Below are 12,115 nucleotides of genomic sequence, written 5' to 3' on the forward strand. Positions count from 1 at the left end.
TCCATAGGCTCTCCAAGCCTAATTTTCTTAGTAAAATAGGTTTTTCAAACATAAATGTAAATTCTCTTCCTACACTAAATTCTTATTGCCCTATCTTCAGCTGACATAAAGTATCCTTTTGCTTTGCAATATCCCATTACATATTTGATGCTTTTTAAGTCTGCTTTCATTCTTATCTCTAAACAAACACTTCCAGTTTTTCTTGACAAACTGTCAAGAAAACAGACAGTTTTAGACCTCTGATTCTCATCTTCTCTTCTGGATTTCCTTCCAGTTGTTCATTGCTTCCTTCCAGCGTTTGTTTTTGTCCAGTTTGAATATAGCAGTGAAGCTGAAGCATTACTACTGCTGAGTTAAATGAAAGGGTGATCCTGTGCATATAACTACCAGTTGTCTCTCTCTCAACAACATGCTATTTTCATTTTGTGTACTCTAAAACACATACCCTTCCCCACTGTACTGGTAATTTAGGCAATTGGTCCCTTCCTAAGGGTAGTCTTGAACTCATTACTATTCTGCTGCATCTTAGTCATTTCAGGCCATTTTTTCAACTTCTCAAGACTAGTATGAGTTCTGACATTCTTGTAACCTTGCCAGATTGTATTGGCCTGAAATTCAACGCACACATGCTTCTCTTTCCATCTTCCAGCTTAATGAAAATGTTGAATACTCTTGGATCCAGGGCATATCTCTTGGAAGAGTATAGGGTGAAGAGTTTCAGTTCGGGGAGTAAAAAAACCTAATGACAACTCAGATGTTTTCTGTCTGTTTTACATGAAATTAGTAGTAGTTTTCTCTAGTTTATTTTTCAGTCTGGACCATTACAACCTCTTGAGTGTCATGCAAGAAAATGTCAAAATTTTGTTCAAGTCAGCGCGTGACATCTGTTTCTCTCCATCCTCAAGGCTAGTTATCTCATCACAGAAGAAAATTAAATTGACGTGATTTCTACCTGAAAAAAATCAGTGTGGCCTCTTTATTTCCTGCATTTGCTTTGGTGTCTACAAGTTCCCAGTTTTCAGTTCACTGGCCTTTAATTCCCCAGCTTCTTGTTTTACACCTTTTTAAAGATTATCATTGCAGTTTAACTTTTTCCAGTTTTCATGATTTTTTTTTTCTCTCAGACATCTTCTATGAATACTAATTTTTGAAAATTATTATTAGGCGCTCTGAAATGGGGTCTGTGGAGATATTTTTCAGATCAGGTCATATAAGTCTGCTCTAACCTGCTGTTTTCCTACAGATCTTACTCCTTTGCCACCAGTCACCTTGCTCACAGTTGATCTTCAGTGACAAGGGAAAAAAATTGAACAGGCCTTCGGTTTCATCTGCTGGCTCTCTTTCCTTTTTGTTAAATAACAAATTGATCCATTTTGGTCTTCCTCTTACTAGCAGTGTACTTGTAGAATAATTTCTTGTTGACTTTGATGTCCCTTGCTTTTCGTCTCCTCTATTTTAACCTTTCTGATTTTGTTCTGACACCCTCATGCTGTTCCTTTATACCCATTCATAGTAATCTGACCTACTTTCTGTTTTCTTAATGCTGCTGCTGCTTCAGTAAAGGAAGCTTCACTGTTCTTTTACAACATTCTGTCTGTCTTCTGCATTGGAAGAGTTTGTGCTTGTGCTTTGATAGTTTCCTTAAGGAAGTGCTAGTCCTCCCTTTTTATAGATATAAGTCTTGTAACCTACCAGTTTTCTGCATCTATGGAAATCCCTCTCCTTCTGGCCCAGTGTTTTTTTTTGGATATTCCTTATTCTTTACTCAATATTTGGAAGTCTCTTATTTCATAGTCATTCCTACCAATGTAACCTTCTATCTTCATGTTTTCAATCAGTTTCTCCTCTGTAACCACTCCCTTCCGTTCCTTTTTGTTGCTTTATGTTTAAGGAATCCAGTAGTCTTTATAGGTATCTTTGTTGTATGCTTTTTGTTTCGGTACTTAAAATTGTCCATAATAGTAAAATTCGGTGCCTGGGGTGATTCTGCTAATTGCTTACAGAACCCCATGAAACCTGATCTTCCTGGGTTTGTAATTCTTAAAGGCTCATACTGTGAGAGTGTTCATGTTCAATTTTTCCTTTTAATCCATAGGTACCTTCCACATTCAGGTGCTCCCTCACTCCACGTTGCTCTTTGTATAATGCACCTCAGAGCAAGTAAATGCATTCTCGTTATACAAAGTGCAGTGTCTTCTCTGCCCTTTCCTTGACTGTCTTGCCTGAACAAATCCAAATACTTTTAAGTTTATTCCAAAATCAGAACTACCCTACCAAATCTCTAATTGAAACTACAATTTAGAAAGCACAGCATTTAATAAAACTTCCAGCTCATTTTTGTCATTCTTTTTGCAGTAGCAAATTGATACAAAAATACTGTGATTATCCTCTTAGTACCCTCTTTTGTGTTCCTCCTTAGATGTAGTGAGGATTAACTTAGCCTCATGACAACCATTAAAATAGCGACCTATTGTTCCTTTGTAATTATGTCTTAACCAAGAATGATGACAGATGAAGTGCGTGTCCCTGAAAAGCCATGTTCCTAGAGAGAGTAAATGAAGCACACAAAATGTAGGAAATCTCTGTAAAACAGTGATCTTTGAAGGCCTTTCAGGTTCATGTAGGATTTGTAGCAGATAAGTTTGAGGCAGTCCCATTTCAGAGTTATTACAGACTTGAACCATCAGTAAGGGTTTGGGTTAGCAGATTCCTTGGTAACTAGTAGCACAGCTAAGACTCAGGTTTGCTAAAATATTTCCCGTCTCAACAGCTTGTCACGAGAGGGTGCCAGAGCAATGGAGTTCTTGCTCTCCCCCCTCCCAGGATATGTTTGGTGAAGGCTGCCTTACTACATGATTTTTTCCTGGCTCTGTTTCCATAATCTGTGAAAGTTTCACTCCATTTTGTTCAGGGGAAACATGGCTGGGAATAAGAAGTGTCAATTTGATCAGATGTGGTGATTCTTTGATCCTGAAAATTGTCTACTTTTCCCAACCGTGTAAGTGGGAGTAATGATTGAACAAACAAGCAAAAAAAGCTGTTCAGTGATGTAGCTCTTCTAACTTGAGGGTGAAAGTAAATGCTTAGTTGCTGGATGGGGGGTCTTCTAACTTTTAAGAAGTTGCCTAACATTAAGAAATATATAAATTTTTCTTTTCTTTGAGGTAAGGAATAAATGATGACATAGCACGTGGTCTCTCTGGAAGAGAGCAGGGTACAGATTCCAAACTATTGTATGTCAGTTCTTCCATCCTTGCAGCAATGTATTATTGATGATGATAATACTCTAAAAACCCTTTCTTCTTTTCTTCTCTCAAGATTCACAATCGATATGAAGGCAAAGACATTTCAAAGCACAAACGAAACTTGGCTATAGCAGGTGGTGTAACCTTATCTGTAATTGTTTCTCCAGTTGTAGCTGCGGTAACTGTAGGTAAGCAAATACTGCTATTTTGTGTATTGGTAGCACCTTGCAACCAGAACTCTATAAGCACTCATCAATGAAACAGCTGAGATAAGTCCTGTAGTTCCTTTTATAGGTGAAGGAACTGAGACAATGAGTCTGAGGTTATACATTTATTGGGGCAGAATAGAGAATACAGTACTTAAGGAAATGCGGCATTAAAATGAAGAATTAAAAGTAGTTTTTATCTTGCAAATTGAAGTTTCCACATTGTCATATATGGCTTTTAAAACTGAAGTATTTAAAGCTTTTTTTTAAACGACTGACCAAGAAAAAACTGTTGCCACAGAGTCTCTTCATATTTGAATAACTTCATATCAAACTTTTCTCAACACAGAAGAAAAAGTCTCTTACACTTAACATGAGTCGTTGACAAACTATTTGTTATGCTCTCGGAGTCAGTTTGAATTCTATCACATTCTTTCTCATAGGCATTTTTGAGGATAGCATTTGAGGAAAATCTGGCTGTACATTACAAAATACTTGTCATCTTACCATGTAATTTCAAGATCACTGTAAACAAAATCTGATTTTTTTTTTGAAAGGAGTGGACTTGTCCAGCACTGCCTTGCTTCTCCTTTGTTGCAGCACAAGCATCTTTACAGTTGCACAGTAAGCTGCCATGGATAACTGATTCACGTTAAGACCCACCACTTAGTTTTAAGCCGGATCAGACCCCTGATCCGATTCACCACGCAGTTGTGTGTGCAGTGTTCCCCCCTTTTGCCAGAAGTAACGCTCAGAGAGGAATGAGTGGCCTCGGGAAGACAGGGCCGCTTTTAGCAAGTGATGGTTTAAATTGGCCATGAAGCTGTGGCTCTGAACTGCTTGTTAACAGTGGTGGACCACTGTGCAGACGCAGATATGCTAGTCGTAAAACTGTGTCTGGTGTCTGTCTGCGTTGCATTGTTCTCATGTAGCTGTGGTGTCAGATCCCCGCTAAGCAGGTAGTAGGACACAAAGTCTCATAGATGTATTTATAAGTCTGCTTTACCTCATTCTTTCGAGCTGTTTATTCCTGACCAGAGATAAAACAAGGTTCTTTAGGGAAAGCTATTGCGTTTTATTTTGTGAAGTTTTTGCGCTTGCCCCGTTGCTATTAACACATGGTCTCCAGTCTCAGGGCATTATATGGCTTCCAGAATAATGACCTTGAGACTATGGATTTCCTTCTTGAATGCTGAGGAATTTCCAGTGAAAGGGACTTTTTGTAACTGGAACAATTCTTTTAGTTTAGACGGAGGAGCCTTTGCATTGGGTCTGCCTCTGTCCTGGCTTTTTCAGAATGTGCCAGCTTGTCATTTTTCAGTCTGCCATTTTTCTGTACCTTCTGTGTACTTCCATCCGCAAAGCCATAGAATGGTTTAATTCATATGCCAAAGGAGTAACTTTCACAGACCACTAGAAGTGGTGGGACGGATGTGTGTGTATATCTGCATACGCTTTAGCCCACAGTTCCTTTCACTGGTTTCCCTTAACTCCTGCCACTCTGCTCCACAGAATTGTTTACTTTTAAGGGAAACTTGTATAATTAAAATTTTTAAATTGAATCAGCATGATGCAATAAATATGAAAGATCCCACAGGAATAATAATGTTAAGTCCTATTAAATTGATAGAAAAGCCCTGTCTGACTTCAGTAGATGCAAAATCAAGCCCCTTATTAAATTAGTAGAGGTAGTAACATTTTTAGTTAAATAACATTTGAAATAGATCTCTGCTATTTCTGCTTCTCAGGTGGAACATTATTACAGTCCCCAGTGGAGCTTATATGACCCTTTAAAGTATTTTCATTTTGTTTGTAAAAGATGTTATGGATGTACTGGAAGTATTAATTCATCAAGCATTAAGCTTCTGTGCCTACCAGTCTGATAGAGGACATTCTGCCTGCTGAAAGTATTTTCCTGTCATTTCACCATAGTGATTTACCAATATTTCTTAATTTTGCTCCCTCCTGATTTCTTTCAAGTGTGAAATATTAAGTAATCATGGAAAATTAAATAGCTTTTATGAAAGGTTCTAAAATATAAGTCACATTTAATGAAAGACTGTACTTTCCTCTGTAGGTATTGGTGTTCCTATTATGCTGGCTTACGTGTATGGAGTTGTTCCAATTTCCCTCTGCCGAAGTGGAGGCTGTGGTGTGTCAGCAGGCAATGGAAAAGGTGTCAGGATAGAATTTGATGATGAAAATGATATAAATGTTGGTGGAACAAATGCAGCTGTAGGTAAGAAAATTCTGTGTTTCATTTTCTAGAATTTTGGGCTTTGTGACTTATATTTGATGGCCTTAGATACTAGAGTACTTATTTGCAGGAGAGGTACTGTACAGTTAGCACTACCTCCACTCGCTGCTGAAAGACCAGCTCTCAGATGAGGATAGCTCCTCTGTGTTCGTGTTGTGCTGTGCTGTAATACAAGCATTAAAGCTTTTCTTGCCCATTTGAATCAAAGCCAGACTCAAGTAAAGTCTTTTCCATAGGTAAAAGTTTTAAGATAAAATTTATGCTGCTTTTTCAGAACAGTGGCTTGTGGAAGCTTGCTGGCCTTCATCTTTTTATCTATAATAGGGGGAACTAAATGCTGATCTGGTGCTACTTTTATTTTAATTAGGTGAAAGTATGCTTTATGATAGCGTCTCTCTCTTTTCCTTGACTCCAAGTTACCTGTCCTATCAACGGTTAACTTTTTGGTATCTTAAGTATGTGATGTCAGGCATAACCATTATAGCAACTTCAAGTAAGGTCTCTCTCTTTTATTCTTTTTTTTTTTTTTTTTTTTTTGACAGAGTTATCTTTTTGTCACAGTATGTTTTATAGATCCTTTTTCTGAGCATAATTTTTGGAACTGTTTCCATGGTCACATTCTAGAAACTACTAAGTTCTACTTTCATAACTGACAAGCCTTCTTTATTTCTGTCTAGATACCACTTCAGTAGCAGAGGCACGTCATAACCCTAGCATAGGCGAAGGGAGCGTTGGAGGACTGACTGGCAGCTTGAGTGCAAGTGGTAGCCACATGGATAGAATAGGAGCCATTCGAGACAACCTAAGTGAAACCGCTAGTACCATGGCCCTGGCTGGGGCTAGTATAACAGGGAGTCTCTCGGGAAGTGCAATGGTTAACTGCTTTAACAGGTAAGAGATGTGCTTTCTACTGTACAGTACCCTGCTCTACATGTAAGCAGAGGAAGTGGTATTACTAGGTTTTTTGATTTTTATTTTTTAATTGGTTCCTATTAAAAGGAACTGTCTCTGGGAGATAGAGAGAGTTCATCTCTGACAAACTTGCTGATTTCCAAGAGATCCTGCCAGACCACAATCCTCAAAGAAGAGTTTGAATTTTTTTCAGGTTGAGTGGGGCCTGAGATCTTGTTCTCCTACTTTCCAGGAGAGCAGCCTCTACCGAGGAGTCAGAGGGAGGCACTTCATGTCTAACACAGTCGAGTTCTCCGGTGCATCTCACCCCAAAGTCGGAACTGCTGACTTATTCCCTAGTGTACAAGTACTAAGCTGTGCCTTCAGAAGACCTGGCTGGAGTGTGGATTCAAAATGGACTTGGGCAGGAGGGGAGGCAGTTGGGCACTTGGCCTTACCAAGGTGGCACCTTCTTGCCACTTCTGTGCTCAATGCCTCCTGTGAATTGGGGCCTTAGTGTTTGTCGGCTGTCCCGCACCCTGAAGGGAAAGGCAGTGTCTGGAAAGGATTGTTAACGTTTAGGGCTCAGGATGGAATTTGCTCTTTAAATCAGGTGCTAACACTACTCGTTTTCTTGAGTAATTTGGAAGTCCAGTCTATATAGAATAAGGAGGGCAGGATAGGATCGAGTTTCCTTATGTGTTTCAGGCTGTGACGGCTGAGTGAGGTATACCTATTCCCTTCTTTAAAGAGCTGAGAGTGGAAAACAAAACAAAAAAACTCTTCCAGTTCACTGCCAGAACATAGATAAACAAGGCATTTGGAAAAAAGCTTATAATTTGATTTCTGGTTTATCTGCTCAGCCCAACTTAAGATTGCTCAGGTTTCTATTATTCCTGTTGCAGTTGATAACAGTATAATATAAAGCAGAGTACAGAAGACAGTTCTCTGCCTGTTATTTGATTAGTAATAATTTTGCAGCTGAAGAAACAGGGGAACTAAATGTCTTGAACTTACGTACCCTTCTGATTGTTTTTTCCATTTTTAGAGTACAGTACACTATCTGCAAAAGAATTGTAGTGAAGCCTGGAAATTTTTCTTGTAAATCTCAGGGAGGAAAGAATCCAGAACCTCTGCTTAACATGCAACATTTTGCTTTGTTGAGAAATTGATCTGGTTTGGCTTTGGGGTGTTTTTGTTTTGGTTTTTAATCAGAAAATAGTCATTTTTGACAGTGGGAAGAGAGGTAGGGTAAATATGCGCAGCTGTACTGGAGTAACTAATAAACTCTACTTACTGCTGAATGGTGGAGAAACTCTTCAAGGTGACACTAATTTTCAACTAGTGTGCTTTAACTGTAGCAGCAGTATATGCAACTCTTTTTTTTCTTTCTCTCCAAGACTGGAAGTACAAGCAGATGTGCAGAAAGAACGATACAGTCTGAGTGGAGAATCCGGCACAGTTAGCTTGGGAACAGTTAGTGATAATGCCAGTACCAAAGCAATGGCAGGATCCATTCTGAACTCCTACATCCCTTTGGACAGGTAAGAGAAATGTGGTGAAAATAGAAGATCACTAAGCCTTGCTTATTAAAGGATATTCTAAGCATGCCTCAGCTGTTCTACTTTAAAGATTACCCTTTGAAACTGCAAATATTGTTACAAACTGAGTTACACGTGACTGCTTATATTTGCCAAGGTTATTTCCAAAGAGGAGCGCCATCGCTGTAGCTCAGTAAAGTGTTTGATCTTTCACACTTTGTGTTTTTCTTCGGGCTGTTTATTTGGTTAAACACTTAACTTTTCCAAAACAAGTTGCATCTCTCTAGTGTTCTTTTGCTATGTATCTTGGAAAGCAGTAAGTGTTTTGATGCGTTAGCTGGCTTGTCTTTCATGACGTCTTACGCTCACAGATTCTTTCTTGTTCTAGGGAAGGTAACAGTATGGAAGTGCAAGTGGATATTGAATCAAAGCCAGCCAAATTCAGACACAACAGCGGAAGCAGTAGTGTTGATGATGGCAGTGCTGCAGGTCGTAGTAATGCCGGTTGTTCATCGGCCTGCTTGCCAGAAAGTAAATCTAGTGCCACCAAGTGGTCCAAAGAAACAACAGCAGGAAAAAAATGTAAAGGTAAGCTGAGAAAGAAGAGTAGCATGAAGATAAATGAGACAAGAGAGGACATGGATGCTCAGCTGTTGGAACAACAAAGCACAAACTCCAGTGAATTTGACTCTCCCTCTCTTAGCGATAGTATTCCATCTGTAGCGGATTCTCACTCGAGTCATTTTTCTGAGTTCAGTTGCTCAGATATGGAAAGTATGAAAACTTCCTGTAGCCATGGTTCCAGCGACTATCATACTCGCTTTACCACAGTCAGCGTTCTCCCAGAGGTGGAAAATGATCGCTTGGAAAACTCTCCGCAGCCAAGTGGAATGCCTGCGCCTGTTCCAACAGCCCCGAGCACTGATGTTCCACAGCTGAGTTACATTGCTGAGGAAAGCATTAATAACGGATCTTTGAAAGATGTAGATTTAGGTGTTGGTGAAACACTGAAAGAAACAAACAACAACCATTCACAACATGCTGTTGAATTAAGCACTGCTATTCAGACTGAAATTTAAGCCTAAGTGCTGCAAATATGTATTTACCACTAAAGAACCCTGTCTGAAAGCTGGTTCAATTACATGCGACTTCCGTAAGTTTCAGGTGACCAGCAGAAGCAAGGTTTTGATACAACTGCATTTTATATATACTTGTCTGATAAGGCAGAACACTTCATATGGATCTCAGACCTGTGTGAAGAGATGGGAAGGCTTTAACCAAGTGCATTACAGCAGTACAAATACGTCCATGTTTTGTATTTTTGCCACAACTTTGCTTGAAAGCATATACTTGGTGTATTTAGATAAAAACTGGTAAATTCTTAATATGTTAAATGCTGAAATGAATAATATGTCCTGCACTGTTCACTTGGAAAATAAGGGGTTTGGGATAAATGGGTGTTAGCTGAGCGTTAGTGACTTAAAACCATTCTTGTGTGAACTCTGTTTAAGGGAAGCAAAAGTTTTGCAGAGACCTATACAAATGTATTTCAAACAGTGAATATTTGTAATGATAATTTTGTTTCATAACTGGACACACTGTATTTAGAATGCATGTAGAATGAACCGCATATCTTCAGATGGATGTAGCCTGTGTCAGAAGTGTTTGTATGTGTGTACACTTTGAGCAAGGTTATGGCATTTTACATGGTTTTGAAACAGAAGAAATTGGTACTTAATATATGGTGGAATGGAGACGTCACCTGTGAAGAACAGTGGGGTTACCTATTTATTCATGCAACCAACCATGCAGCAGATAAGGCTTCTATATAGTGTATAAAAACTGTAAAATAACAATCCAGTGATTTATAAGCATTGTAGAAAAGCAGGTGCAGTCACCTTTCATTAGGGGGGAAAACGGTGTCCCATCAATTCTTGGTGCCTTTGGAAAAGACTGGGTTTGAAGTGCCTGGTCGTTTGAGGATTTTACTGTAATGTTTTCCAGAATGTCCTCTTTGGCCACCTTGGATCACAAAAGAAAATTCTAGTGAATAAAATGACTGTGGTAGATAAATGTATAATAATAATAATGAATTATTAGCCTACCAAAGACTCACTCAGGCTTTAGTGGACATGACATCTCTTTGCAAGACATGCATATCTTCAGTCCCAGAATCAAAGTGCAGTGCAATGATGCCCAAGTGCAAAGATGGGTTCCAAATATGCTGGCTTTTTTCTTTTCCTTTTGCATATGGAAGATGTACAGCTGAACAGAAGCTGAAGCTGGCCAAAGCGCCTGCACTGTTAACGTTTTTTTGCTATGTAATTCACTAAAATGAAAAAAAAAAAAATTGTGAATATCAGAATAACAGTTAACAATGTTCTGTCTTGTGTTTCATGTATTGCCATTATGGTGCTACTGGAAGTTTGGTTGGATAAAAAGAAAATGCCATCAGCTGCAGTCCTCTTCCATGACTTAGCCTCACCGGTTTCAGTAATATGCTTATAACACTAGTGCCAGTTATGTTATTTGATAATGCTTGTTACAGTATTTGTATATTTGCAATTCAGTTTTGCTCAATAATATGCGTGTAAACTGCATATCTGAAATAAATGTCTAAATACTGACTTCTAGTGGTCCTTTGTTTAGTGTGCTGATTAGCCTTATAAAAACAGGTATGTTCCCAGAAGGGGCTTTTTTTTTTTTCTGTAAGGTGCTGGCTGCTGTTACCTCTTGTTGCCTTTAAACACTTTCACTTTGTTAGGTGCGCTTTGGAAGTTGAACGTTCTGATACTTTGAAATATAAGATCTAAAGTTAGTTGCGTTTTGTACAAGCCTTGAACCTGATGTCTTTTCATGTTAAAGAATAGCAAGCGCAGCTGCCTCTATGGCAGGCAGGACAGTAAATGGTTTTCTGAGAGGACGCGGCTCTGGCATGAGCATATTACCCTTCAAACAAAATTGCGCCAGCTTGGTACAAGTGGACAGGCTACAGTCAGGTTTCTGAGCTAAACTCAAACTCTTCTTTCTCCATTTAAAGTGATGCTTTTCTCGACTCAGTGTTTGTATGAAGTTCATTCTGAAACACTGCAGGCCGGCCAGAGTTTCTGGGTAACAACTGGTATTTTTTGCTTGGCTGAACTGCCTATTTATTAGGCTCATTTTCTCACCTGCATCCTGACAGGCTTGAGAAGTAAGAAACTAAAACTGACTGGGATGCGTTACAGAAGACATAGCTGGATCTGCCTCATCCCAGACCCATATGTAAGGTGTATTTATATCGGAGTGAATAACAAGAGGATAACTGCTACGCTGGGTCAACCTAAAGCTACAATTAGAGCATTACTTATACCATTTCCAATGGCATATGCTCAAAGAGAGAATAAGAAATAAGACGAGTGAAACATAGTGTACCCTAGAAATGGTAGCAAGGCGTACAGGCAATTTTTGGCATGCCACCAGGCAGTCTGAATTGGAAGCAAATGCAAAATTTGTATTTTGTAGGGAGGTTAGTGTTAACAGTTCCTTTTTGTGCTTTGTTCCTGATTGATTTTTTTTCTTTTTTTTCCCCCCAGTCTGAATGCTTTTAAACAATACGTTGTTACTGAAGAGTAAATACATTGAATTAGGATCAGCATTATCGGAATGAAGCATTTGCTGTTCATCATTGTACAACACCAGTTTGTGAATTCTGCTGTAATTATTCAGGCCTGTGTAGAAATGTCTCCGTTAGTCATGAACTGCAGTGTTAACTGATTCTTTAGGCAGAGGCTGGAGATCGAAGTGGAGTAAAACGTGTCTCGGTGAGCCAGTCGTGCAGTCTCATACGACCACCTTCAATTAGTCATCTTAAGGCGGATGTTATTTGCTCCATGTCATACAGCAGAAGGTGAACCTCCCCTTTGCCTTTTATTCTGTTCAGTTTTGAATGTGATGTCTCATGCGATAGCAATAAAGTTACTGCTGATGTCTCAG

General features: G+C 39.1%; 1 protein-coding gene across 4 annotated transcripts in view; it reads left to right on the plus strand.

The window, feature by feature from the left end:
• The window catches only part of RNF19A (ring finger protein 19A, RBR E3 ubiquitin protein ligase), a 60,092-nt gene extending 49,321 nt beyond the window's left edge, over nt 1-10,771 (plus strand). For all 4 annotated transcript variants that reach the window (XM_082313707.1, XM_082313706.1, XM_082313708.1 and 1 more), the window contains 5 exons: nt 3,319-3,433; nt 5,529-5,690; nt 6,386-6,599; nt 8,000-8,143; nt 8,529-10,771. In XM_082313707.1, coding sequence (XP_082169833.1) covers nt 3,319-3,433; nt 5,529-5,690; nt 6,386-6,599; nt 8,000-8,143; nt 8,529-9,219 — 1,326 coding nt within the window. In that variant the 3' untranslated portion in view covers nt 9,220-10,771. The remainder of the gene's footprint in view (nt 1-3,318; nt 3,434-5,528; nt 5,691-6,385; nt 6,600-7,999; nt 8,144-8,528) is intronic.
• The last annotated feature ends 1,344 nt before the right edge of the window (nt 10,772-12,115 follow it).

The sequence above is a fragment of the Platalea leucorodia genome, assembly GCF_965183815.1.
Source record: "Platalea leucorodia genome assembly, chromosome: 1".
Taxonomy (NCBI): Eukaryota; Metazoa; Chordata; class Aves; order Pelecaniformes; family Threskiornithidae; genus Platalea; species Platalea leucorodia.